This window comes from Schistocerca cancellata, chromosome 3 (genome assembly GCF_023864275.1).
Source record: "Schistocerca cancellata isolate TAMUIC-IGC-003103 chromosome 3, iqSchCanc2.1, whole genome shotgun sequence".
Taxonomy (NCBI): domain Eukaryota; kingdom Metazoa; phylum Arthropoda; class Insecta; order Orthoptera; family Acrididae; genus Schistocerca; species Schistocerca cancellata.
The window spans coordinates 632268309-632293208 of record NC_064628.1 but is presented as its reverse complement, the minus strand read 5'-3'; the positions used below and the strand labels follow the sequence as shown (position 1 = coordinate 632293208).

The 24900-nt window shown below is 46.6% G+C and overlaps 1 protein-coding gene across 1 annotated transcript in view; it reads left to right on the top strand.

Annotated features, from left to right (window-relative positions):
* The first annotated feature begins 7515 nt into the window (after positions 1-7515).
* LOC126176474 (uncharacterized) overlaps positions 7516-24900 on the top strand; it is a 255480-nt gene continuing 238095 nt past the window's right edge. The window contains exons 1-2 of the mRNA XM_049923629.1: positions 7516-7533; positions 7907-8517. Of these exons, the coding sequence (XP_049779586.1) occupies positions 7516-7533; positions 7907-8517 (629 nt within the window). The remainder of the gene's footprint in view (positions 7534-7906; positions 8518-24900) is intronic.

Below are 24900 nucleotides of genomic sequence, written 5' to 3'. Positions count from 1 at the left end.
CTAGTAAAGTCCGCAACACGACCGAGGCATAGTTCCTTCCAGCCACGCAGACAGGATGAGAGCCTCCTCACTTCTCGTTACATAGGCCACAACCCTGTGATGCATGGCTTCTTGCTCCGGCGAGAGGAACCTCCGATATGTGGTGCTTGTGGCGTATACATCGTTGTATGCCACATTTTACTACTGTGTTTTATTTTCAGACCAGAGGTCAAGGCAGATTTGCCGCCGGATCTGCCCTCTATTTTACGTGACATTCAAACGAATGTGGTTAGAATTTTAAGGTTTTGTGATATGTGCAACATGTTTCGTAGTATTTTAGGGACAAGTTCTTATTGTGTTAACTGGGTGACTGCCTCACCGTTGTTTTTTATAAGTGGTCAGCAAGTCACATTTCCCTATGTTGTTCTTTTAGCTTTTATCTCGTATGTCTTGTTTTACATTCAATTTTAGTACCTTTGAGGCTATCTACGGGACTGGCTCATCCCTACTTTTTGTCAATGGTAAGCCAGTCACATTTCCCTGTTCTGATGTATTAGCGACTGTGTCGTTTTAGTAATGTTTTAATCGTAGGTGGAGCACCTTTCACGCTTTCACCATTGTCTTACGGCTTGTAAGATAAAGTGATCGTGTGGATCAACGCTTGTGAGGTGGGAGTGAGCTAGCGTGGTGTGTGTGTGTGTGTGTGTGTGTGTCTTTTGTTGGTTTACTCCTCAATGTGTGACAACATTTTTAGCCATTTTTGCACATTTGTTTTTTATGATATTTCTAAGGGCCCTGATGACATCGCCACTGAGCGCCCGTAAATTGCAAAAACACACACACACACACACACACACACACACACACACACACACACACACACACAGTGTCCAAACGTAAATTTTATCCATCCAGATACGCGAGTGACTTGTCACACGCCGGCCGGAGTGACCGTGCGGTTCTAGGCTCTACAGTCTGGAACCGGGCGGCCGCTACGGTCGCAGGTTCGAATCCTGCCTCGGGCATGGATGTGTGTGATGTTCTTAGGTTAGTTAGGTTTAATTAGTTCTAAGTTAAGTCGCATAGTGCTCAGAGCCATTTTTGAACTTGTCACACGTCCTTTGTAATTTTTATAGCTTCAGCAACCGGAAATGTAAAGTTACTGACTTTCATAATTTTTTGAGCACTACAGTTTTTGTACTATAGACGGTGTTGGGATTCCAGTTTGGAGCCAGGTTGCTGACTGTAGGACGCAGTAAGATGATGGCTAACAATTGAGATTCAGCATCGTATAGAGACAGGCGCTACTCACAGTCGCAATAGTTTCTCTTGAGACTGTTCAAATAGCGTGAAATCTTATGGGACTTAACTGCTAAGGTCATCAGTCTGTAAGCTTACACACTGTTTAACCTAAATTATCTTAAGGACAAACACACACACCCATGCCCGAGGGAGGACTCGAGCCTCCGCCGGGACCAGACGCACAGTCCATGACGGCAGCGCCCTAGACCGTTCGGCTAATCCCGCGCAGCTCTCTTGAGACTACTCATTATATAGGCTCGAGACCACGAGACAACGTAAATTACAGAGCGAGGTGGTGCAGTGTCTAGCACACTGGACTCGCATTCGGGAGGACGACGGTTCAATTCCGCGTCCGGCCATTCTGATTTAGGTTTTCCGTGATTTCCCTAAATCTCTCCAGGCAAATGCCGAGATGGTTCCTTTGAAAGGGCACGACCGACTTCCTTCCCTAATCTGATGAGACCGATGATCTCGCTGCCTGGTCTCCTTCCCCAAAACAACCCCAACTCAACAACGTAAATTGTAGTTGTTATTTGGTAGTTGCTATGCTGATGCGGCTCCACCCATCCGTGACATAAACTCAAAATCATACTTTTCCCCGCGCACTTTATTCCGCTGCTCTACCTTCACTTGTGGATGGCTCTGAGCACTATGGGACTTAACATCTATGGTCATCAGTCCCCTAGAACTTAGAACTACTTAAACGTAACTAACCTAAGGACATCACACAACACCCAGTCATCACGAGGCAGAGAAAAACTTGTGGATGTTCTGCATCTTCTTTTATCGATAGTGCCAATTTACTCCTCTAACTAAGTAATTTCTTATCAGAAAGCCATACTTCTAGATCCTACTCTGTGTTACTGACTTACTGATACATAACCAACACGGATTCAGAAAATATCGTTCTTGTGCGACACAGCTAGCTCTTTATTCCCATGAAGTAACGAGTGCTGTCGACAAGGGATCTCAGATCGATTCCATATTCCTAGATTTCCAGAAGACTTTCGATACCGTTCCTCACAAGCAACTATTAATCAAATTGCGTGCATATGGACTATCGTCTCAGTTCTGTGACTGGATTCGTGATTTCCTCTCAGAGGTCACAGTTCGTAGTGATAGACGGTAAATCATCGAGTAGAACAGAAGTGATACTGGCGTTCCGCAAGATAGTGTCATAGGCTCTCTGCTGTTCCTGATTCACATAAACGATCTCGGTGATAATCTGAGCAGCTCCCTTAGATTGTTTACAGATGACGCTTTAATTTACCATCTAGTAGAATCATCGAACGATCAACTGCAGTTACAAAATGATCTAGAGAGAATTTCTGTAAGGTGCGAAAAGTGGCAATTGTCACTAAACAAAAGTGCGAGGTCATCGGCATGGGTACTAAAATAAATCCGATAAATTTTGGGTGTGCGATAAATCGCACAAATCTAAGGGCTGTCAATTCGACTAAATACCTAGGAATTACAATTACGAGCAACTTAAATTGGGAAGACTACATAGATAATATTGTGGGGAAAGCGAAACAGAGACTGCGCTTTGTTGGCAGAACACCTAGAAGATGCGACAAACCCATTAAAGAGACAGCCTACATTACACTTGTCCGTCCTCTGCTGGAATATTGCTGCGCGGTATGGATTTCTTATCAGGTAGGATTGACGGAATGACATCGAAAAATGAGATTTTCACTCTGCAGCGGAGTGTGCGCTGATGTGAAACTTTCTGGCAGATTAAAACTGTGTGCCCGACCGAGACTCGAACTCGAGACCTTTGCCTTTCACGGGCAAGTGCTCTACCAGGTTCGCAGGAGAGCTTCTGTAAAGTTTGGAAGGTAGGAGACGAGATACTGGCAGAAGTAAAGCTGTGAGGGCCGAGCGTGAGTCGTGCTTCGGTAGCTCAGATGGTAAAGCACTTGCCCGCGAAAGGCAAAGGTCCCGAGTTCGAGTCTCGGTCGGACACACAGTTTTAATCTGCCAGGAAGTTTGACATCGAAAAAGTGCAAAGAAGGGCCGCTCGTTTCGTGTTATCCGGCAACGGAGGTGAGTGTGTCGCTGATACGGTACACGTGTTGGGGTGGCATTCACTGAAACGAAGGCGGTTTTCTGTGCGGCTAGATCTGTTTACGAAATTTCAATCACCAACTTTCTCTTCCGAATATGAAAATATTTTGTTGACCCCCATCTACGTAGGGAGAAATGATCATCATAATAAAATAAATAAGAACTCAAACGGAAAGATTTAGGTATTACTTTTTCCCACGCGCCATTCGAGAGTGGAATGGTTGAGAAGTAGTATAAAAATCGTTCGACGAACCCTCTGCCAGGCACTTAAGTGTGAATTGCAGAGTAACCATGTAGATTTAGACTCGCAAAAATTTTCTATTGACCGATGTATGACTGGAAATGAATGTTTTGGAAGGGTGAATCACACTATACGGTGTGGCAATCCGATGAAACAGTTTGGGTTTGTTGAGTGTCAGGAGAACGTTACATACCATCATGTATAATGCCAACAGTGGGGTGTGAAGGAGATGGTATTACGGTATGGGGGTGTTTTTCGTGGTAAGGGCGTGGTCCTTTATCGGCACGACAATACACCCCGTTATGCACTGAGGTGACAGAAGTTGTGGGATAGCGATATGCACATACACAGATTGCGGTAATATCGCGTACACAAGGTGTAAAAGGGCAGTGCTTTGGTGGAGCTGTCGTTTGTATTCACATGATTCATGTGAAAATATTTCCGACGTGATTACGGCCGCACTGCGGGAATTAAGACTTCGAGCGCGGAATGGTGAGACGTACGACGAACATGTCCGATGGAGCATTGCGGTGAATTTTGGCGTTAATGAACTGTGATAGCAGACTACCGACGCGAATGCATTTGCTAACAGCACGACATCGCCTGCAGCGCCTTTCGTGGGCTGCTGGTCATATCAGTTGGACTCTAGACGACTGTAAAATTGTGGCCTGGTCAGATGAGTCCCGATGTCAGTTGGTAAGAGCTGATTGTAGAGTTCGATAGTGGCCCAGACCCTACGTAGCCATGGACACAGGTTGACAACAATGCAATGTGCGAACTGGTGGTGGCTCCATAGTTGTGTGGATTGAGTTCACATGGAGTGGACTGGGTCCTGTCGTCCAATTGAACCGATCATTGACTGGAGATGGTTAAATGGTTGAAATGGCTCTAAGCACTACGGGACTTAACATCGGAGGTCATCAGTCCCCTACACTTAGAACTACTTAAACCTAACTAACCTAATGACATGACACACATCTATGCCCGAGGCAGGATTCGAACCTGCGACCGTAGCGGTCTCGCGCTTCCAGACTGAAGCGCCTAGAACCGCTCGGCCACAGAGGCCGGCGTGGAGATGGTTATCTTCGGCTACGTGGAGACAATTTGCAGCCATTTACGGACTTCATGTTCCCATGACAACGCGCCATGTCGCTGGTCCACAGTTGTTTGGGACTGGTTTGAAAAACATCGTGGACAATTCGAACGAATGATTTGGCCACCCAGGTAGCCCAGTATAATCCCATCGGACATTAATGGGACATAGTCGAGAGGTCAGTTCGTGTGCAAAATTCTGCGCTGGCTACAGTTCCACAATTATGTACGGCTATAGAGGCAGCATGGCTCAATATTTCGACAGCGGGCTTCCAACGACTTGTCGAGTCCATGCCATGTAGAGTTGCTGTTTCACATCGGACAGGAGGTGGTCCGACACAATATTATAGTCTGATTTAAAGTAGTTGTCACTTGACAGGCACCGGGCTGCAGGGCTCCCGCCACCAATAAACCAATGGCAGCCGGCGCTGTCGGCTGCCACTGCGTTGCCACTTCGCTCTGCTGAGCTGACTAAGGCATTGTGCCAGCCAGTCCTCAGCGAGCCGTTGTAGACGTGCGGGTGAGAGATTTGAGTGACTTGTAGCTTCGCGTGTTTACGATGACTGGCGAAAGCAGTCGCAAGAGAGGGAGGCCGAGGCTGCACACTCCTCGGAAACCTCCAAAAAGTGGCGGACATGACGTCGTTATACGCAGTCAGGCGCGTGAATACGTGTGTTCCTTAAGGGAGTATTTTGAGAGAGAGAGGGATGCAGGAGGGCCTCTCGTTCCTTTGGTTAAGGTGGTGGAGCGAACTGCAGCTGCTCTGCAAGTTAGCGAACGATCAGTAATAAGAATCTGCAAGAAGAAATTCACGAAAGAAGGCTCAAGTGAATCATCTAAATTGGACACACCTGGGAAAAAGAGGCGACTATAGAAGAGGGTCACAGAACTTGACTCTTTTCAGGAAGATGGCAGTCGTCGTCAAATATACGCATTTTATTCGAGGAAGGAGTATCCAACACTCAAAAAACTACATGCTACCCTCACAGCGGCTGACCTGTTTCAGGGTAGTAAATCGTCTTTGTTACAAGTCGTGAAAATGGTAGGATTCCACTATAAATCCATCTCTGGCACAAAGTTACTAATGGAACGCAAAGATATTGCAGCCTGGCGATGCTGCTTTCTTAGAGAATTAGTGGGGACAAATTTTGATGATATCATTTGGTTTGATGAAACGTGGGTGAATGCAGGACACAGTTTAAAAAAAGGCTGGACAGACGGTACCATCAGCGGAAGTATGGCAGCTCCGATCGGCAGAGGAAAAAGGATAATTGTAGCACATGCCGGAAATTCAAAAGGTTTCTTTCCAAATTGTCTACTGCTATTCAGTTCAAGTAAGACCTCCGATTACCACGAAGAGATGAACCACAATACTTTGTGAAATGGTTTGAAGACTGTGCGCTCCAGAACTTAACAAAAAACTCTATCATTGTTATGGATAACGCTTCTTATCATTCAGTAATACAAGACAAAGCACCCACAAAGGCAACGAGGAAAAACGACATTGTTAGCTGGTTACAGAAACATAAGGTGCAGTTCGACAGTAATTTTACAAGGGCAGAATTATTAGAACTTGTATCGCAACACAAGCCAAAGAACCCGATTTACATTGTGGATGAAGTAGCAAAAAAATACTGGCATAAAGTGCTCAGATTGCCTCCTTACCATTGCAATTTCAACGCAATAGAACTGATTTGGGCTCAGGTTAAACGGCATATTGCTGCAGAAAATAAGAAATTCACAAAAACCGAAGTGGAACGCCTTTTGAAAGAGGCAGTTGAAATTGTGACATCGGAAGACTGGCAGAAGATAGTACATCACGTGAAAGGAGTGATACAGGACGCATGGAACAATGAAGGTATCTTACAACAAAGTGTCGAAGACTTGATTATATCTGTCAATACGAGCAGCGAGACGGATAGTTCCACTGACTCTGACTCTGAATTAAGCGGTGTTTTCGCATTGTCTGATAAGTGTGTAGTGTACTTACTGCCATTAAATATTGTGTTTGTGAATTTATTTCAATTAATTCTTATTTTTGTTGAGAGACTAAGAAATACTGTTTGGCCAGCTCTCGTCATCTCGTTACGGTAAGTTAGGCTGAATTTTAATTCTATTTAATTTTGTATATACACCAAGATGTTATTCAATGTGTGTAATAGTTTTCGAGATTTGCAATCTAAAGAAGAAAATTTCTCACACTTCAATAGTTAATGTAACAACGGCCCTAATTAAAATTAAGAAAAGATATTTGATTTGCTCATAGATACCACTGAGACCGATACTGTACGTAAATTTCAAAATATTTACACAATATTTACAGGAGATAGAGATTTTAAACGTCATACTTGTTTCGAGTTCAGTACTGATAGGGTTGCTTAAAAATGCTGTTTTCAGAAATTTATAGACAGGAAACGTGATACACTACGAAAACTTTTAAGGATTCTTTGCCGAGTGCATTATTTTGGTAATGAATGGAAAAAAATATTTTGCTGTGACATCAATAGTTTTTCGGTAATGACGTGATAAGTTAAAAGCTGTTTGCGAAATCGAGAATTTAAATGGTTTCAAACAAATTAACGTAACTCTTGTCCTAATTAAAATTAAGGATAGATATTTGACAGATTAAGAGACATTGTAGAGATAATCATATGTGGGTTTGAAATTTTTTACTTACTTTTTGTAGAAGATACAGGCTTTAAAACGATTTTCTATCGCCGGGGGTAGCGAGGCGCTGAGGCAGCTGCCTCCAGCCAGTGCTTGGCGTGACAACGCCGCAACTTCGCAGCGCAAACGTCAAGTGACAACTACTTTAAATCAGACTATAGGATCTCATGACTTTCGTCACCTCAGTATGAAGCAAAAATCTGTGAGCCAGTGGTTTGTGGATAACATTTCTGAAACGGACTGGCCTGCCGAGAATCCCGACTTGAAACCAGTGAAATACATTTGGAACGAATTAGAACGCCTACCTCGCTCGAGACCCGGTAGCGTCCAACATCGGTACCGTGTCTGGTTTCGGCTCTTGAGGAAGGATGAAATATCATCCTCCACAGACGCTCAGACACCTCATTGGAAGTTTCCTCAGTAGATCTGAAGCCATTACAAAGGTGAAGAATGGACCTATCCTATATTTATATAGACTGATATGTTCCCGATGGTTTTGATCTTGTAGTGTATAAAAGTAATGAGGCAGTACGTAACAGAGGCGACGTGTGTTTGCAGCGGCCAGCCACGGCAGCGTCGGTGGTCGGCGGAGAGCCGGCAGCGGACTGCGCCGGCCCGGAGGCCAGCCTGCCGGGAGCAGACCCTGCCGAGGCGCGACACGCCCCGACACTGACGCCCGCGTCGGCGCCGTGCCGCGATGAGCGTACGGGACCGCAGGAGCCGGCGGAGGCTGCGACTGCGTCCGCGGCCGCGGCCGCTCAGCCCCCGGTGCCGCAGATCCAGGCCGAGGTATACGACGACGGCGAGCCCGCGCTCGCCATGGACGTGACAGAGCTGGAGCTGGAGGCGGAGGCGCTGGCCGCCGGCGAGTCGGCGTCGGCGTCCATCGACGGTGAGGTGCCCAGCATCGTGCTGGAGCCGGCCAGCGCGCCCACCGCCAGCCAAGAGGACGGCACCGACTCGCCTTCCCGCGCTCCCGCCAAGGGCCCGTCCGACGAGGAGGCAGAGGCGGAGGACGGCGCCGAGCTGGAGCGCCGGCGGGCGCAGGCGGCGCCCCGACTCAGCCTCTCGCTGCAGCCCGAGGCGGAGGCGGCCGCGGCGCACCGCAAGTCGCCCGTCACCGTCCAGGAGTGGGTCGACTCGCTGCCTGGGCCCGTGCCCGCCACGAGGTCGGTGCTCGTCAGTCCTAATTAATATTCTGTAATACTTAACCTTAAACATAAGACACCGTTCAAAAGAATTAGGGGAACGTGTTAATCAACATCCGGTATGTTACAATTAATTCGATGCAGGTGGTATAGCTCGCACAGGATACGGGGGCCGATCCGAAGTGATCAGTTTTCGTCCAATGCGCTGGGCGAGTTCATTCGTTTGTTCGGAAGGGGAGGCTGACGAGAGTTTTCCACCTTTCGGCCGGTCAGCGATGACTGAATCGAGACACGTACCCCGCAGTATTTCTCAAACGATTTTACAGAAACTATTCAGGACAAAAATTCCATTTTTGCTTTACTTATGGCTATATAAGTTAGTTTCATCATCTCGTTAATGGTCGTAGTTATTGTGATACACATATCAAAAAAAGTTTTGCATCACTCCTGTTCCCAGAACTCCTGAAGATGGACGTTGACTGTGGATGTTGTATTACAGACAAAAATGGAAATGAGCGTTGGCGTCGTTGGCCGTAAGACCCCTTACGGGGCAGGTCCGGCCGCCGAGGTGCAGGTCTTATTACATTCGACGCCACATTGGGCGACCTGTGCGCCGGGTGGGGATGAAATGATGATGAAGACAGCACAACATCCAGTCCCTGAGCGGGGAAAATCCCCGACCCAGCCGGAAGTCCAACCCGGGCCCCGTAGGACGGCAGTTCATCTCGCTGACCATTCACCTATCGGGGCGGATGTATGACAGACACAGTCCCTTTGACTGTTAAGACATGTCACTAAACCCGCCCAAAGATGTAAACAACCATGCATGAGCATCGCCTGTGCTCGTGTTGTCCATAGTTCATCCACGCCTAGACCGTCAATGCCGCAGTTCGATCGTGTCCGCATTGTTACTTTGTGCCAGGAAGGGCTCTCAACAAGGGAAGTGTCCAGGTGTTTCGGAGTGAACCAAAGCGATGTTGTTCGGACATGGAGGAGATACAGAGAGACAGGAACTTTCGATGACATGCGTCGCTCAGGCCGCCCAACGGCTACTACTGCAGTGTATGACCGCTACCTACGGATTATGGCTCGGAGGAACCCAGACAGCAACGCCGCCATGTTGAATAATGCTTTTCGTGTAGCCACAGGGCGTCTTGTTAAGACTCAAACTGTACGCAATAGGCTGCATGATGCGGAACTTTATTCCCGACGTCCATGGCGGAGTCCATCTTTGCAACCACGACACCATGCAGTGCAGTACAGGTGGGCCCAACAACACGCCGAAAGGACCGTTGAGAATTGGCATCACGTTCTCTTCACCGATGAGTGTCGCATATGCCTTCAACCAGACAATCGTCGGAGACGTGTTTGGAGGCAACCCGATCAGGCTGGACGCCTTAGACACACTGTCCAGCGAGTGCAGCTAGGTGGAGGTTCCTTGCTGTTTTGGGGTGGCATTATGTGGGGTCGACGTACGCCGCTCGTGGTCATGGAAGGCCGTAACGTCTGTACGATACGTGAATGCCATCCTCTGACCGATAGTGCAACCATATCGGCAGCATATTGGCGAGGCATTCGTCTTCATGGACGACAATTTGCGCCCCCATCGCACACATCGAGTAAAGGACTTCCTTCAGGATAACGACATCGCTCGACTGGAGTGGCCAGCATGTTCTCCAGACTGAACCCTGTCGAACATGCCTGGGATAGATTGAGAAGGACTGTTTATGGACGACGTGACCTACCAGACACTCTGAGGGATCTACGCCGAATCGCCGTTGAGGAGTGGGACAATGTGGACCAACAGTGCCTTGGTGAACATGGGGGTAATATGCCACTACGAATACAGACATGCATCAATGCAAGAGGACGTGCTACTGGGTATTAAGAGGTGTCGGTGTGTACAGTAATCTGGACTACCACCTCTGAAGGTCTCGCCGTATGGTGGTACAACATAAAATGGGTGGTTTTCATAAGCAATAAAAAGGACGAAAATGAGTTTTATGTTGATCTCTATTCCAATTTTCTGTACAGTTACCGGAACTCTCGGAATCGAGGTGGTGCAAAACTTTTTTTTGATGTGTGTATTTACGTGAAAGTAAGACACTGCGAGAAGTTCGGAAAACTGTATAATGAAAAATGGAGGTCGGTATGATTTTGCATTTGGCGAGTATTACATAAATGTTGTTGCGTATGGAATTTAGTTTACATATTGAATTTTTCTTTAGGGTTTCTGTCTGTCACCAATCTTGAGAAAATAGATCAGGTGTAGCACACTCATTTGCGATCGCGCCGCGCCAGCGATAAAGCCAGGGTGAAATATCCACAACGTTCCTCATATTTCATAAACGGTTTCAGATATCGAAATGAGATTTTGGGCAACAATAGCACGCAAATAGCAGAGTATTTTACCATATCATTATTGTGTCAAACATCAGTATCTACCGTCTTTTTCCATTAACTACAGGCTTTCTCTGTGAAATAATGTTAGTTTTAAGGGCCACCGATAGCTGGTGAAACGAAAAATGCTTTGGGTTTTGGAACAACGTACGTGAATAAATTACACGCTTTTTTGTACCGAGGATGTGCTTTTTCATATGCTTCTGACTTTACTTTTTCTCAGTTTCTCACTTAATAAATCACTGCTTCAGAATTCTCTCGCAATTGTGCCTGCACAACATGTTAGTGAGTTGAGACGGTGTAAACTCCGGTTTGTTTTAGCAAAAGAAGGAAGTTTTTACATAGCAACTGGAGAAATGTGTAAGTTTTACTCAAAATTCGCCACTCATGGCACTTCACTGAAAGTTACAAAGTGGTTAACAAGCCAGACGAAAATACATCGCTGCAGTTTTAGCGGAATTCTTTTTAGGCTCTAACGAAAGCAGAGGTGACATTAGATGTTTTTGAATGGCCACCATTAAAATGTGGGCGAGATGCCCCACTTAATAAAAAAAAAAGAAAAAGAGTGAGTGTAGGCTTCAGTTTAGAACTGCTCTTACCTTCCAGCGCTCGACATTTCCCCTAAAGGGCTCTGAGCGACCCCGACCCCCCCCTCCCCCCCCCCCCCCCCCCACACACACACACACACACACACACACACACACACACACACCATTGCCGTTGTTCCCCACGCTATCCCAGCCGACTGCGCATCTAACGGCCGCGGCATTTTGCGTGCACTATACCTGTGGTGTTATTGCATGGCTTTAGATCTTCGCTTTCAATGTAGGCAACAATTAAAATCGTTCACCTTCTATTGGCTGTGTTATGAATTACAGTGTCAGGTGACCCTTCAGAATGAAGTGACTACCGGTCTTGCAGTGTTTTCTAGAGGTATACAGATAGCAGTTGTCATTTGTGGACATTGTATTTAACCAAGAACATGCATCGTGACGTCTTAATGCAATGCAAGTTGCATGGGCGATCTGTTTGATTCAAAACGGATGGACTTTCTGTCAAGTCGCTGTACATGGCAATCTCTCTCCACGTGTCATCCACAGATTGTGGACGAACTCTGAAGAGACTGGCCAGCACACAAGGTGAGTTAAAGAACGTTTCTGAAACGGTAGAACCCCACGTGAATACAGATATCTGGCCACCTCTTCGTTGTGGCGCTGTACAGCACTGTGAGACGATCCCAGAAGGGCCAGTGGAGCTGCTGTGTTCAGTCAGACCGTAATGAACAGGTTACGAGAAAACACCTTACACCCAGTCGTCCCATTTGTACCCTACTTTGACACATCATCTTTCAACTTGCCGTTCCCACGTCAGCTAGCAACTTCGGCATTGGAGAAACGAGTTATTCAGACAAGTCCAGATATCCTGTGGAGACCCTTACTGAGTGGTATCTCCCAAATGTTGTCTAGGAAATAGACAGATTCCAAGGTTCTGTGATGATGTGGGGACAGCCATTCGGATATTGTCATCCGTGCTCGCCTCACCTCCAAGCATTACATCAAACGGATCCTGATGGACCATTTCGGGCTTCTGTATGCGGTGGTGGCTCTGAATTTCTTCAAATGCCAGGGCCCATATGGCGGGCGTCTTGCGAAGATTGGACATTGAAATAATGGAATAAATCCCATCGTGCATATGTGGAACATGAATGACAGAAGTGTTCATGGTCGTCCCGTTGCACCACAGGTCCTCCAAGAATTCTCATGGGCTCTTATTGAAGAATGGGAACAGATATCACAGGGACACGGCCATAGAGATACAGGCGTTTTCACGTAGGCCAAACAGCGATTAAAGCTCAAAGAGGACATACACTTTAATGATTGTTTCCACCTCGTTATCGACACCTGTCGAAGATTACAGTTATCTTTAGAAAGATAAAGGTGTCATTCGGTACCATGCCTATTCCTCAGTTATTTCGGAATGGAGTAGGGCAGACGAGCAAAGTCATGTTCCCCTAATTCTTTTGAGAAATGTAGTTAAAACAAACTGTGAAGTTTGTTGCGACATTGGTAAATTCCTGAAAAGTTTGCTCTGGGTAAGTTTTGGGTTGTAGTTAGAACTGAACAAATTTGCTGTGATGACGGTATTCACCAGGTTCTGCCACGGCGTTCCAAACTGCAGGCAACCACGATGTGCTGACCAAGGCTCCACCTGTCTCTGCTTTGCTCGTTCTTTCTCTGAAGTACTCGGTATAGCGCAACATTTCATTCAGGATTCCACGGCGATACAAAGGAAACTAAAGGGGAGAGTCAAATGTTAACGGAGCTAAAGCGAACCAGTATGTTTCCGAATTAACATTCATTCCTCTCATTAATTCTTCCTCTGCTTACCCTTCTCCATGGTACCACGAATCTATTTATAATATGAATTGTACTAGAAATGCAAGACATGTGAAGGGCCTAGTCGTGTTCTGCCGCTTCAAGATGGAAGACAGAGAGATTCTGTTGCACTTCACTAACTGAATATCTTACATAGACGACTTTGTCTCGGTGCAGATGTAGTTCTCAGGTCGCGAGTTCGTTGTTATTGAATGAGGCTCTAAAAAACTTGTGTGGTGGCTAAGGCAGTTGATTCTACTAAATAATCTGGTGGGTTCCAAATTAGGGAAGGCAATAGTTTTTGTGAAACTTCCTGGCAAAGTGGAAATCTCATTCTGGGAATAGTTTTTGCATTTGACGACACACGAAGCAGATTTAGCTATAAACTGCTAATAACATGTTTTGCATACGTTCGATTACGAAGTCTTAGGTTTCACAGTTCATATTGGAATCAATCACAATCCTATTATATTAAGTCTTGTAGAAAACATGTTCAGAAAAATTAGGTACATTGTTACTATCATCTTCTCTGCTCTGCAGACAGTCGTGTTATTTGAATACAATATTGTGTGGCATGCATCTGAGATAATTATTGTCCTGTCTGTAACGCGATCCGTACCGTTTAGCCCTTCGCTGCACACTGACTAGACAGCCCCAATCACTTTGCTTTGTAGCGCACTTTTGGCGGGACCCGAAGGTGCGCGAAATGCTTAGTCTCATTATCGTTATTCTGATCTTAACGAAAATTGTTATAAAATTGAGATCTGAAATAAGTGCAATAAAGCTTGCTGTTGTGAGTGTATTAACCATGATAGACAATTAAATGAGACACGGTGTTCAAGGAGTTTTGCTATTTCGGGAGCAAAATAACTGATGATGGTCGAAGTAGAGAGGATATAAAATGTAGACTGGCAATGGCAAGGAAAGCGTTTCTGAAGAAGAGAAATTTGTTGACATCGAGTATAGATTTGTGTTAGGAAGTCTTTTTCTGAAAGTATTAGTATGGAGTGTAGCCATGTATGGAAGTGAAACATGGACAATAAATAGTTTGGACAAGAAGAGAATAGAAAGTTTCGAAATGTGGTGCTACAGAAGAATGCTGAAGATTAGATGGGTAGATCACATAACTAATGAGGAGGTATTGAATAGAATTGGGGAGAAGAGGAGTTTGTGGTACAAGTTGACCAGAAGAAGGGATCGGTTGGTAGGACATGTTCTGAGGCATCAAGGGATCGCCAATTTAGTACTGGAGGACAGCGTGGAGGGTAAAAATCGTAGAGGGAGACCAAGAGATGAATACACTAAGCAGATTCAGTAGGATGTAGGCTGCAGTACGTGCTGGGAGATGAAGAAGCTTGCACAGGATAGAGTAGCTTGGAGAGCTGCATCAAACCAGTCTCAGGACTGAAGACCACAACAACAACAAGAAAATTAAATCTGAATTATACTTTATTAAATGTTAATAGATGATTCCAACAAATTTAGCACACTGGCTCTTGTGTCGGCAGCCACTCAGGTTATCATCCTACAAAACTGGCGCAATTTCTCACGGAATTGGTACTCACTGAACCATCTGTCGTCTTCCTGTCACCCCTTCTCTTACGCTATGCCTCATCTACTGTAATCTGAGCCAAGCTATAGAGTGAACCTTGGGTAGAAATCTAATGGCTCCAAAACAAGAAATATCATAATTAGCGTTCGGCATTTTTCGGTCGGCGCGACATTCTTCAGTTCGACAGACTCATGGTGTCAGCGCTGTTTACCCTTCGCTATTTGTTTGTAAGGTAGAGGAAGTTCAAAGGTTCAGCGGTTGCTTGGACAAAACACAGGCTGGCGATCTACCGTCATAAGCTCAAAAATGGCTCTGAGCACTATGGGACTTAACATCTATGGTCATAAGTCTCCTAGAACTTAGAACTACTTAAACCTAACTAACCTAAGGACAGCACACAACACCCAGCCATCACGAGGCAGAGAAAATCCCGGACCCCGCCGGGAATCGAACCCGGGAACCCGGGCGTGGGAAGCGAGAACGCTACCGCACGACCACGAGATGCGGGCGTCATAAGCCTTTAAAAAATAAAAGGAGCCACGGAAGAGAATAATAATAATTCTCTAGGATTTAGCTGAAAATGAAAGAACCAAAAATTACGACGATCGCTAGACGGGATTGATTGTGCGTGCAGCAGGAAGCTGTCTGTGCAGAATTTCCAGGCATGGGGCACGTGATTAAAGTGGCGATATGAATAGTAGTTTTTTTTTAATTGACTCATATTATGATGCTGTCGGTTGCAACAGCTTTGATGGAACTGAACGAAGTGTGTTGAGACACTATATATTACTGCAAAGTACGTTGGATAAGTCAAGGAACTGCCTGGAACGATTTTTCCATTTAAAACTCGATATTGTTGAATTTATGAAGGAAAAAAGAAAGCAGGAAAGAGAATTAGAATATCCGGAACGTATTACAGACCTCGTATTTTAAATAGACTTGTTTGCACGCTACCAACAGATGCTGCGAGGCGAGAAACTACTATTGTCTGATTTCATGGGGATGCATTTAAAAGAAAATCTCCTTCTGGAAGAGGCAAACTCCACAAAAAACACCGTCTATTTTCCTAGGCTAACTTGCGTTAAAGAAAACGAGAGTTTTGAAGAATTCATTGTGGTCTTGAAAGAATTAAAAGGATAGTTTTCTAAACGTTTTGACGACACTGCCAATCTTAAATCTATTTTCGAGACCGTTTGCCGTTTAAGTTGAAAGCTAGCGAGTGCATCTGAAAATGGAATGGATTGATCGGCAGTATAATTCCCGTTTAAAGGACAAATCATTTTACATTAAACTGTCCAGAAGGTCTAAATCGCTTTCCTCGCAATAAGTTTCCAGTTCTCAATAATGTAGTTGCAAACGTGTTAAATATATTTCGATCAACATGTCTCTGAATGCCTTCTCTCGATTATGAAATTAAATAAGACATAATTACATAGTAACCTGTGGGTGAAAATCTGTGAAATAGTCTACGTCTGTTTGTATGCCGACCGTCTGTACCAGATAAAAATTGTATTGTTTTCAGCACACCAAAATAATTACGTATACTTAAAATTTGTTTTGTTTCTGATCTGTGTTGCTGAGAAATACGGAAACCAAGTCGTATGCAGTGCGACTGCATTGCCATCTACACTGAAGCGCCAAAGAAACTGGTATAGGCATGTGTATTCAAATACAGAGGTCTGTAAACTGGCTGCGGTCGGCAACGCCTTTGTAATACAACAAGTGTCTGGCGCAGTTGTTAGACCGGTTACTGCTGCTGCAATGGCAGGTTACCAAGAGCCACTACAGAAAGAAGAGCCAATTCGCCTTAGTATTTAGTCTGTAGCAGAATGGACGGAGGACTCCTTTCTACCTACGAAGCCTCAGTTTTTTGTTGAATGTCTTGAAGATAAGTTTGGGGGAAGTGACTGTGCTGTCCAAGATGAGAAGCGGTGCAGTCTTGATTCAGACAGCATCCCCAGCCCAATCCCGGGTGTTACCCGCTTGTGACTGGCTGGGTGATGTTCCTGTTTCTGTCACTCCTCATAAAAGCCTCAACATGGTCCAGGGAATTATCTTCCATTGCGACCTCCTCCTGCAGTCTGATGACGTTCTCCGCGCCAGTCTAGAACGCCGGGGTGTTCATTTCATCTGGCGCGTTTACAGGGGACCCAAAGACAACAGGGTTGCTACTGATGCCTTCATCTTGGCCTTTGAGGGTGATTCAGTGGCTGAACAGGTCAAGGTGATGGCTTACGGCTGTGAAGTTAAACCATACGTCCCTCCCCCTATTCGGTGCTTTAAGTGCTCGAAATTAGGGCACATGTCTTCCCACTGCATTTCCAACACCACATGTCAAGACTGCAGACTTCCACTGCATCCAGATACTCCATGTACGCCTCATCCCGCTTATATCAGCTGTGGAGAGCAGCAATTCCCCTGCTCGCTAAACTGCAGAGTATTCCAAAAGGAGCAGAAAATCATGGAGTAAAAGACCCTGGATCGGTTGACTTACCAAGAGGCTAAACGTAAATTTGAACGATTAATCCCCATCTGATTGACATCCACATATGCTGCAGCTACATTACGTCACCGTCACAAGTACGTCGTATCACACACTGTGCCACGAACAGTGAGCCCTCCGGGCCTCCAGAATACATCTGCCCCCTTGGTGGTAGGGGAAAATCTCCTTCGTTGCTCCCAAAGTACCTACTTTGGGAGCAAGGCCCTCCCACACGCAGGGGCGTCGGTCCCCTCCCCCCCCAGACAGAGAAGCAATAGCCTCCACTGGCTTCTATCTTGTGGAAGAGGTCCCTTGGGACCCTCTCTCCCAAGGTCGCCACTAACGCCACAGCGGACACTCGCCAGTGGCTAAAGGAGCCAAAAGCTGCTGGACAAAGAGCTTTACGGTCTTCCTCCATGCCTGAAGCTACTTTGGAGGGCAAACAAACAAAGAAGTCTGCTAAGAAAAAGGATCCTCCAGTGGCCCCAACACTACCACTCCCTACCAATTCCCCAACTGCAGATGAGGTGGAGATCTCAGTGTCCCCTGAGGACCTGGATCTCACTGATACCTCATCCACAACAGGAATGGATACAAATACTCAGTCGGTGACCCTGAGCTGTAACCTGCCTCCTCGCATGCTTCAAGCCTTCCCAGCCTCACGATAACGTCATCCTCCAGTGGAATTGCTGCGTTTTTTCCCACCACCTGGCCGAGCTACGGCGACTGTTAAGCTTTACACCTGCTGTCTGCATTCCCCTCCATGAAACATGGTTCCCGGCAATGCGAACCCCTGCCCTCAGCGGCTATAGGGGATATTACAAGAACCGTAGCGAATATAATAGAGTGTCAGGTGGAGATAGCGTTTATGTCCTGAACTCAGTATGCAGTGAACCTGTGCCCCTTCAAACCCCTCTTGAAGCTGTGGCTGTCAGGATAAGGACGACGCAGGAAATAACTATCTGCAATGTACATCTTTCTCCAGATGGTGCAGTATCCCTGAACGTATTAACTGCACTGATTGACCATCTCCCTAAACCTTTCCGACTTTGGGAGATTTTAACACCAATAACCCTTTGTGGGGTGGCACCGTGCTTACTGGCCGAGGCAGAGATGTCGAAAATTTACTGTCCCAACTCGACCTCTGCTTCTTAAATACTGGACAGCCACACATTTCAGTGTGGCTCATGGTAGTTACTCGGCCATTGATTTATCAAGTTGCAGCCGAGGACTTCTCCTATCTATCCTCTGGAGAGCACATGATGACCTGTGGGGTAGTGACCACTTCCCCATCTTTCTGTCACTCCCCTGGCGTCATGCCCACGGACACCTACCCAGATGGGCTTTAAACAAGGCAGACTGGGTAGCCTCCACCTCTGCTGTCACCGTTGAATCTCCCCCATGTGGTGCCATCGATGTTGTGATTGAGCAGGTCACTACAACGATAATTTCTGCGCCGGAAAACGCGATCCCTCGTTCTCTAGGGTGCCCCCGGCAAAAGACACTCCATTGGTGGTCTCTGGCAGTCGCTGAGGCAATTAAAGAGCGTCGGCGAGCTGTACAGCGACTTAAGCGCCATCCGTCCCTAGAGCACGTAATAGCCTTTAAGCTGCATAGTGCCCGCGTTCGCTGCTTATAAAACGACGGAAACAGGAGTGTTGCGAGAGGTATGTGTCGACCGTTTGGTGCCATACGTCATCTTACCAAGTCTGAACGAAGATCAGACGTCTTTTTGGGTACCAGACGCCAACAGGTGTCCCTGGCATTAACATCAATGGCGTGCTTTCTACCGGCGCAAACGCGATTGCCGAGCACTTCGCTGAGCACTATGCTCGAGCCTCTGCGTCAGAGAATTAACCCCCATCCTTTCGCAGTCTCAAACGGCACCTGGAAGGGAAAGTCCTCTCGTTCACTACACGCCACAGTGAATCCTATAACGCCCCATTTACAGAGTGGGAGCTCCTCAGTGCCGTTGCACATTGCCTCGCCACAGATCCTGGCGCAGATTGGATCCACAGTCAGATAATTAACATCTCTCATCTGACTACAAGCGACATCTCCTCGTCATCTTCAACCGGATCTGGTGCGATGGCGTCTTTTCATTGCACTGTCGGGAGAGCTCCATCACTATCGGCATATCAGCCTCACCAACGTTCTTCGTAAGCTGCTGGAACGTATGGTGTATCGGCGGTTGGGTTGGGTGCTGGAGTCACTTGGCCGATTGGCTCCCATGTCAGGGCGGCTTCCGCCAGGGTCGCTCTACCACTGATAATCTTGTGTTCCTCGAGTCTTCCATTCGGACAGCCTTTTCCAGACGCCAACACCTGGTTGCCGTCTTTTTTTCATTTACGAAAAGCGTATGACACGACCTGGCGACATCATATCCTTGCCACATTATACCAGTGGGTTCTCAGAGTCCCGTTCCCACTTTTATCCATAATTTCCTGTCGCTTCGTACTTACCATGTTCAAGTTGGTGCCTCCCATAGTTCCCCCCATATCCAGGAGAATGTGGTCCCGCAGGGCTCTGTATTGAGCGTCTCTCTATTTTTAGTGGCCATTAATGGTTTAGCAGCAGCTGTAGGGCCGTCCGTCTCACATTCTCTGTATGCAGATGACTTCTGCATTTCGTACTGCTCCACCAGTACTGGTGTTGCCAAGCGGCGCCTAGAGGGAGCCATCCATAAGGCGCAGTCATGGGCTCTAGCTCACGGTTTCCAGTTTTAGGCTGCAAAGTCGTGTGTTATGCACTTCTGCCGGCGTCGTACCGTTCATCCAGAACCAGAACTCTACCTTAATGACGATCCACACACTATAGTGGAGACATTTCGATTCTTAGGACTGGTTTTCGATGCCCAATTGACGTGGCTTCCTCACCTTCATCAGCTGAAGCGGAAGTGCTGGCAGCACCTCAGAGCCCTCTGCTGCCTGAGAAACGACAACTGGACTGCAGATCGCTCTATGCTGCTGCAGCTCTGCAGAGCCCTTGTTCAATCCCGCCTTGACTATGGGAGTCTGGTTTATGGTTCGGCGGCGCGCTCAGCGTTGCGTCTACTCGACCCAGTGCACCATTGTGGCTTTCGACTGGCAACGGGAGCTTTTAGGACGAGTCCGGTAACCAGCGTCCTGTGGAGGCCGGAGTCCCTCCATTGAAGGTTAGGCGTGCACAGCTGCTCACCAGTTACGTTGCACACATTCGTAGTTCTCCTGAGCATCCGAATTCCTGTCTTCTTTTCCCACCCACGGCGTTTCATCTACCGCATCGGAGGCCCAGGTCAGGACTTAAGATTGCGGTTCGCGTCCGATCTCTTCTGTCTTAAGTGAAGTCCTTTCCCTTACCACCTATACTCGAGGTCCATTCACGTACACCTCCATGGTGTACACCTAGGCAGCTTCGCGTGGACCTTTCACATGGTCCTAAGGACTCAGTTAACCCCGCGGCTCTCCACTGTCACTGCCTCTCGATTCTTGACATGTACTGGGGCCATGAAGTGGTTTACACTAACGGCTCGATGGCTGATGGTCGCGTTGGCTTCGCGTGTTTCATGGAGGACACATTGAACAGCACTTCTTGCCAGATGGCTGCAGTTTTTTCGCTGCAGAGCTGGCGACCATTTCTCGTACTCTTGAGCGCATCTGCTCATGCCCTGATAAGTCGTTTGTTCTCTGTACTGACTCCTTGAGCAGCCTACAAGCTATCGACCAGTGCTAACCCTGCCAGCCTATGGTAGCGACCATCCAGGAGTCCATCTATGCCCTGGAACGGTCCAGTCGTTACGTGGTGTTTGTATGGACCCCAGGCCACATCGGAATCCCAGAAAATGAACTTGCCGACAGGCTGGCCAAACAGGCTACATAGAAACCGCTTCTGGAGATCGGCATTCCCGTAACTGATGTGCGATCATTATTACGCTGCAAAGTTTTTCAGCTTTGGGAGGCGGAATGGCATAATCTCAGTACACACAACAAACTGCGTGCCATTGAGGAGACTGAATTTGTGGAAGACCTCCATGCGGGCCTCTCGCAGGGTCTTTGTGGTTCTCTGCCGCCTCTGCATTTGCCATACGTGGCTAATACATGGCTACCATACATGGCTACCTCCGTCGCGAGGACCCACCTCGGCGTCACTGTGTTTTATATATGACTGCCGTCCACATCTTGCTGGACTGCCCATTTTTAGCCCCTCCGCGGCGGACTTTTAATCTTTCCAGGACCCTACTTTCGGTGTTGGGCGACAATGCCTCAACAGCAGATTTATTTTTTTGTTTTATTCTTGAGGGGGGATTTTTGTCGTACCATCTAAGGGTGCGCATTTAGCCTGCTCTCGGAGGCCGCCACCCTCCGTCCATTTTATCTCTGTCGCACGTTCTTAGCATTTGTTTGTCTTTGTGGTCGTCATTCCCCTACATGTGTTCATCTCGCCTTGTCTTTTTGGGGTGGACATTTAAATGTGTTGCAGAGTGGCTGGCTGATCCTTTTTTATTATTGTGATCAGCCAGCCCAGACCATATGATCTATGGTTTTAATACCTTTTTCTACTTTTCCTTGTGATGTATGTTATCCCCGTTTTTTGTTCGTTCCATTCGTTTTCTTTTTAGGTTTAGTTCCCCATTCCTTTTTCCCCTTTTACTTTCCCAAATGTGATTGGTGTTTTTGTACCTTGAACCGTACTTGCGTCAGGAAAAAGGGACTGATGATCCTGTAGTTTGGTCCCTTTATACCCCAAACTAAACCAACCAATCCACCCTCCTCACATTCAGACAGCGTGGCGTGGCGGTGGGCGAAGTGTCAAGCCAGGCGCGAGAGCTGTGCATGAGAGCAACAGCACTGCCCGCGTACAGAATTTCGGGCCATCCCTGGTATACACTCATAGGGTGCGTCCATATCTCTTCTGTCTCCTTGTCAGTAACCACTATTCGTAAGCACTCATCTAACTGTCGTGAGACATGCAGAGAATATCGCTGTTGCTTCACTCATTGCAAGTAATCCACACAACTAGTAACGCGAATAGCCGCAGCGTAAAGGTTACCGGCGAGAAGCGAGGTTACTGTGCGACCAACGAGCAGCTAAGAGCCAGCAGCGACACTGCAGCATAAACGTAGCCTTAAATTAAATGACTGTGCCAACACGAGTAACATCTGGCCACAACCAGTTTATACAATTTGCTAAATCGTGAAGAACAGCGCACCCCGTACGACGGCATAAACGCGAAGAAAGAGAATAGAAGCTCCTTTTTGTTTTATTTTGATTCTGACTTTTCACTTGTGAAAGCATCATTAACTCAGGAGTTTAGCAGAAAAATTGAAATATGCCAGTATTAGGTGAAGCTTGACGTGTGGTCGGTGTCAGAGATAGCGCACAAGAGGGTTGTACGAAGTATCTGTTTTCCCGTAGAGCGTTGCGGTGGTCTCCACGAACCGCCCGCGAACGAGCAGTATGGTGGCAACGACGTTTCCGAGGGGAAGTCCCATGGAACGTGGAGTGTCGGCCGCAGTGCTCTGTTTTGGACGCACTGAAGTCGGCGGAGTTTTGTCTCTGCTGTGTTCCCGCACGCCACAGCTGCTTTCTCTAGCAGTGGTCACATAGTTTGTACTGCACGAGACTCAGCCTTGCCCTCGGCCGAAACCAACATACACCAAACAATCCATGGCGTGCGAGAAAAGTAACGCGGCGTATTGCTCTGTTGATTTACAAGGAAACGTTTATCGGCGGACACGGATCACTTCTCTGCACTGTTATACTTACAAAAACAAGTCTCCTACATCATCAGCCTTGCTTTGACCAGTGAGACAGACTTCTCTGAAACCAGTGATAAGTTCCCTGTAGCCATTCAACTGCATTTAGAAAGTTTTGAAGATCCGACCGCTGGACCGGAATACGCAGCAGTGTGCTGCTAAGAGTCAGTACGCCGACTAATTGCCTCCTTGCAACTTACGCCTTCCGCAGTAATCTCCACAAGGGCAGACCCAAGTTAGCAGTTGACGACCACATAGGTCAAGAGTTATTCCAAAAACAAAACACTTCAAATTTGCTCAGAAATTAATGGAATTTAATGGCTTCAGTTATAGCTCAGTAAGTCTGCTTTTGATTAAACGCCGCCTGCATCTAGCAAGTGGCTGTACTATCGGACGTGAGTCATCTGTCCACCGATACCCTGCACACGCTCTATTCCGCAACACTTGCCTTAACAGGAAAATTCTGCGTCCGTGCACGGGAACACAATTAGTTACTTAGCTAGCATATATCATATTCATGTAAACCTTATGGTTATGATGTGCAAAGAGTGAAAAGCGCGCTCCCGCACACACACACACACACACACACACACACACACACACACACACACACACACACTCGCTGTCACTCAGTAAAGACGAAATAATATTCATATGGCTCCATCTCCCCATGGCCATATACAGGCTTTTTCTATGAAAATGACTATTTATTTTCATTCAGGCATTCCTCTATGGTACAGAACGAGATAAGCAAAAAATCTGTAGTCTGCATTTGAATATACTTCGGCTGTGTGTCAGGCATTTTATTTCCATGGGTAGATTGTCAGTTGTTTGTAGCTGTATATTTTACCCCTTTCCCTGGCACGCTTACATTAATTAAAGTGTAATGCACATCATGTTTCGTTGCAGTATTGTACTAGTGAACAGCTCTCTTACTTTTGAACTCAGATGAATGACAAATTTCATAAGTGAATAAACGTAGGCCTGCTGTTAGGCTGTGTTAATATTCCTAACTGATTAAAGAGACTATTATACCATTAGAGATGAAAATACGAGTATGTTAACTTAGTGACTTTTATGTCCCCAAAGTTGACTATTGTTGTTTGGGCAAAAGTAGCTGAACATAACATTTCAGCAAGTCTACTAAAGCAGATTTTTTCTGTGCTTTCCGTACTTGCAAAACAACTTCACCAATCACTGCGGTTTACTAACTCCCGAATTTTGAAATACGACAAATTTCACGCATTACCTGCGCTCAAGAAGGCCCACGACTTGCTTCCTACACACGGGAGGGTTGCCATCCGACTAGCAATTTTAGCTATCTTCTAAGCTCTCCACTAGTAAATTATCGCCAGCATTTAATTAATTTTCTGCAGTTGGAATGTCCAGCTAGTCTCAGAACTCACACCCGTTGGTCGTATTAGCATCTAACATTAACCGCGTGCCCCAAACCTTAGGTCCACGGTTAAACTTACTACTACGAGTGAGTACTGTTAATGGCTGGTAAAGTATTGAATAAGACCAGTTAAAGTTTCACTATACTTCCAGAATTTGTCAGATATTAATTGCTATGATTTCTAGCTGTTACACGCACACTGCTGTAATCGTAATTCTACTTTTCATACACCAGTAATAGTTTGTAATAATTAACGTAAGATAAGTCCTGCGTAAATCACTCGCGATATCGTTTCGTCTCACTCCTGTTACCTATCTGTTTGATATCGGCTTTCATGCCTTTAACCCGACCACACGCCTCGCGTCCTCATTCCGGCTGCACATTCAGCGGTCTCCTCACATCTGACTCTCAACAGTGCCTATAGTCCACACTGCGCATGCGGCAGTTCGGAAAGCACCACCAGCG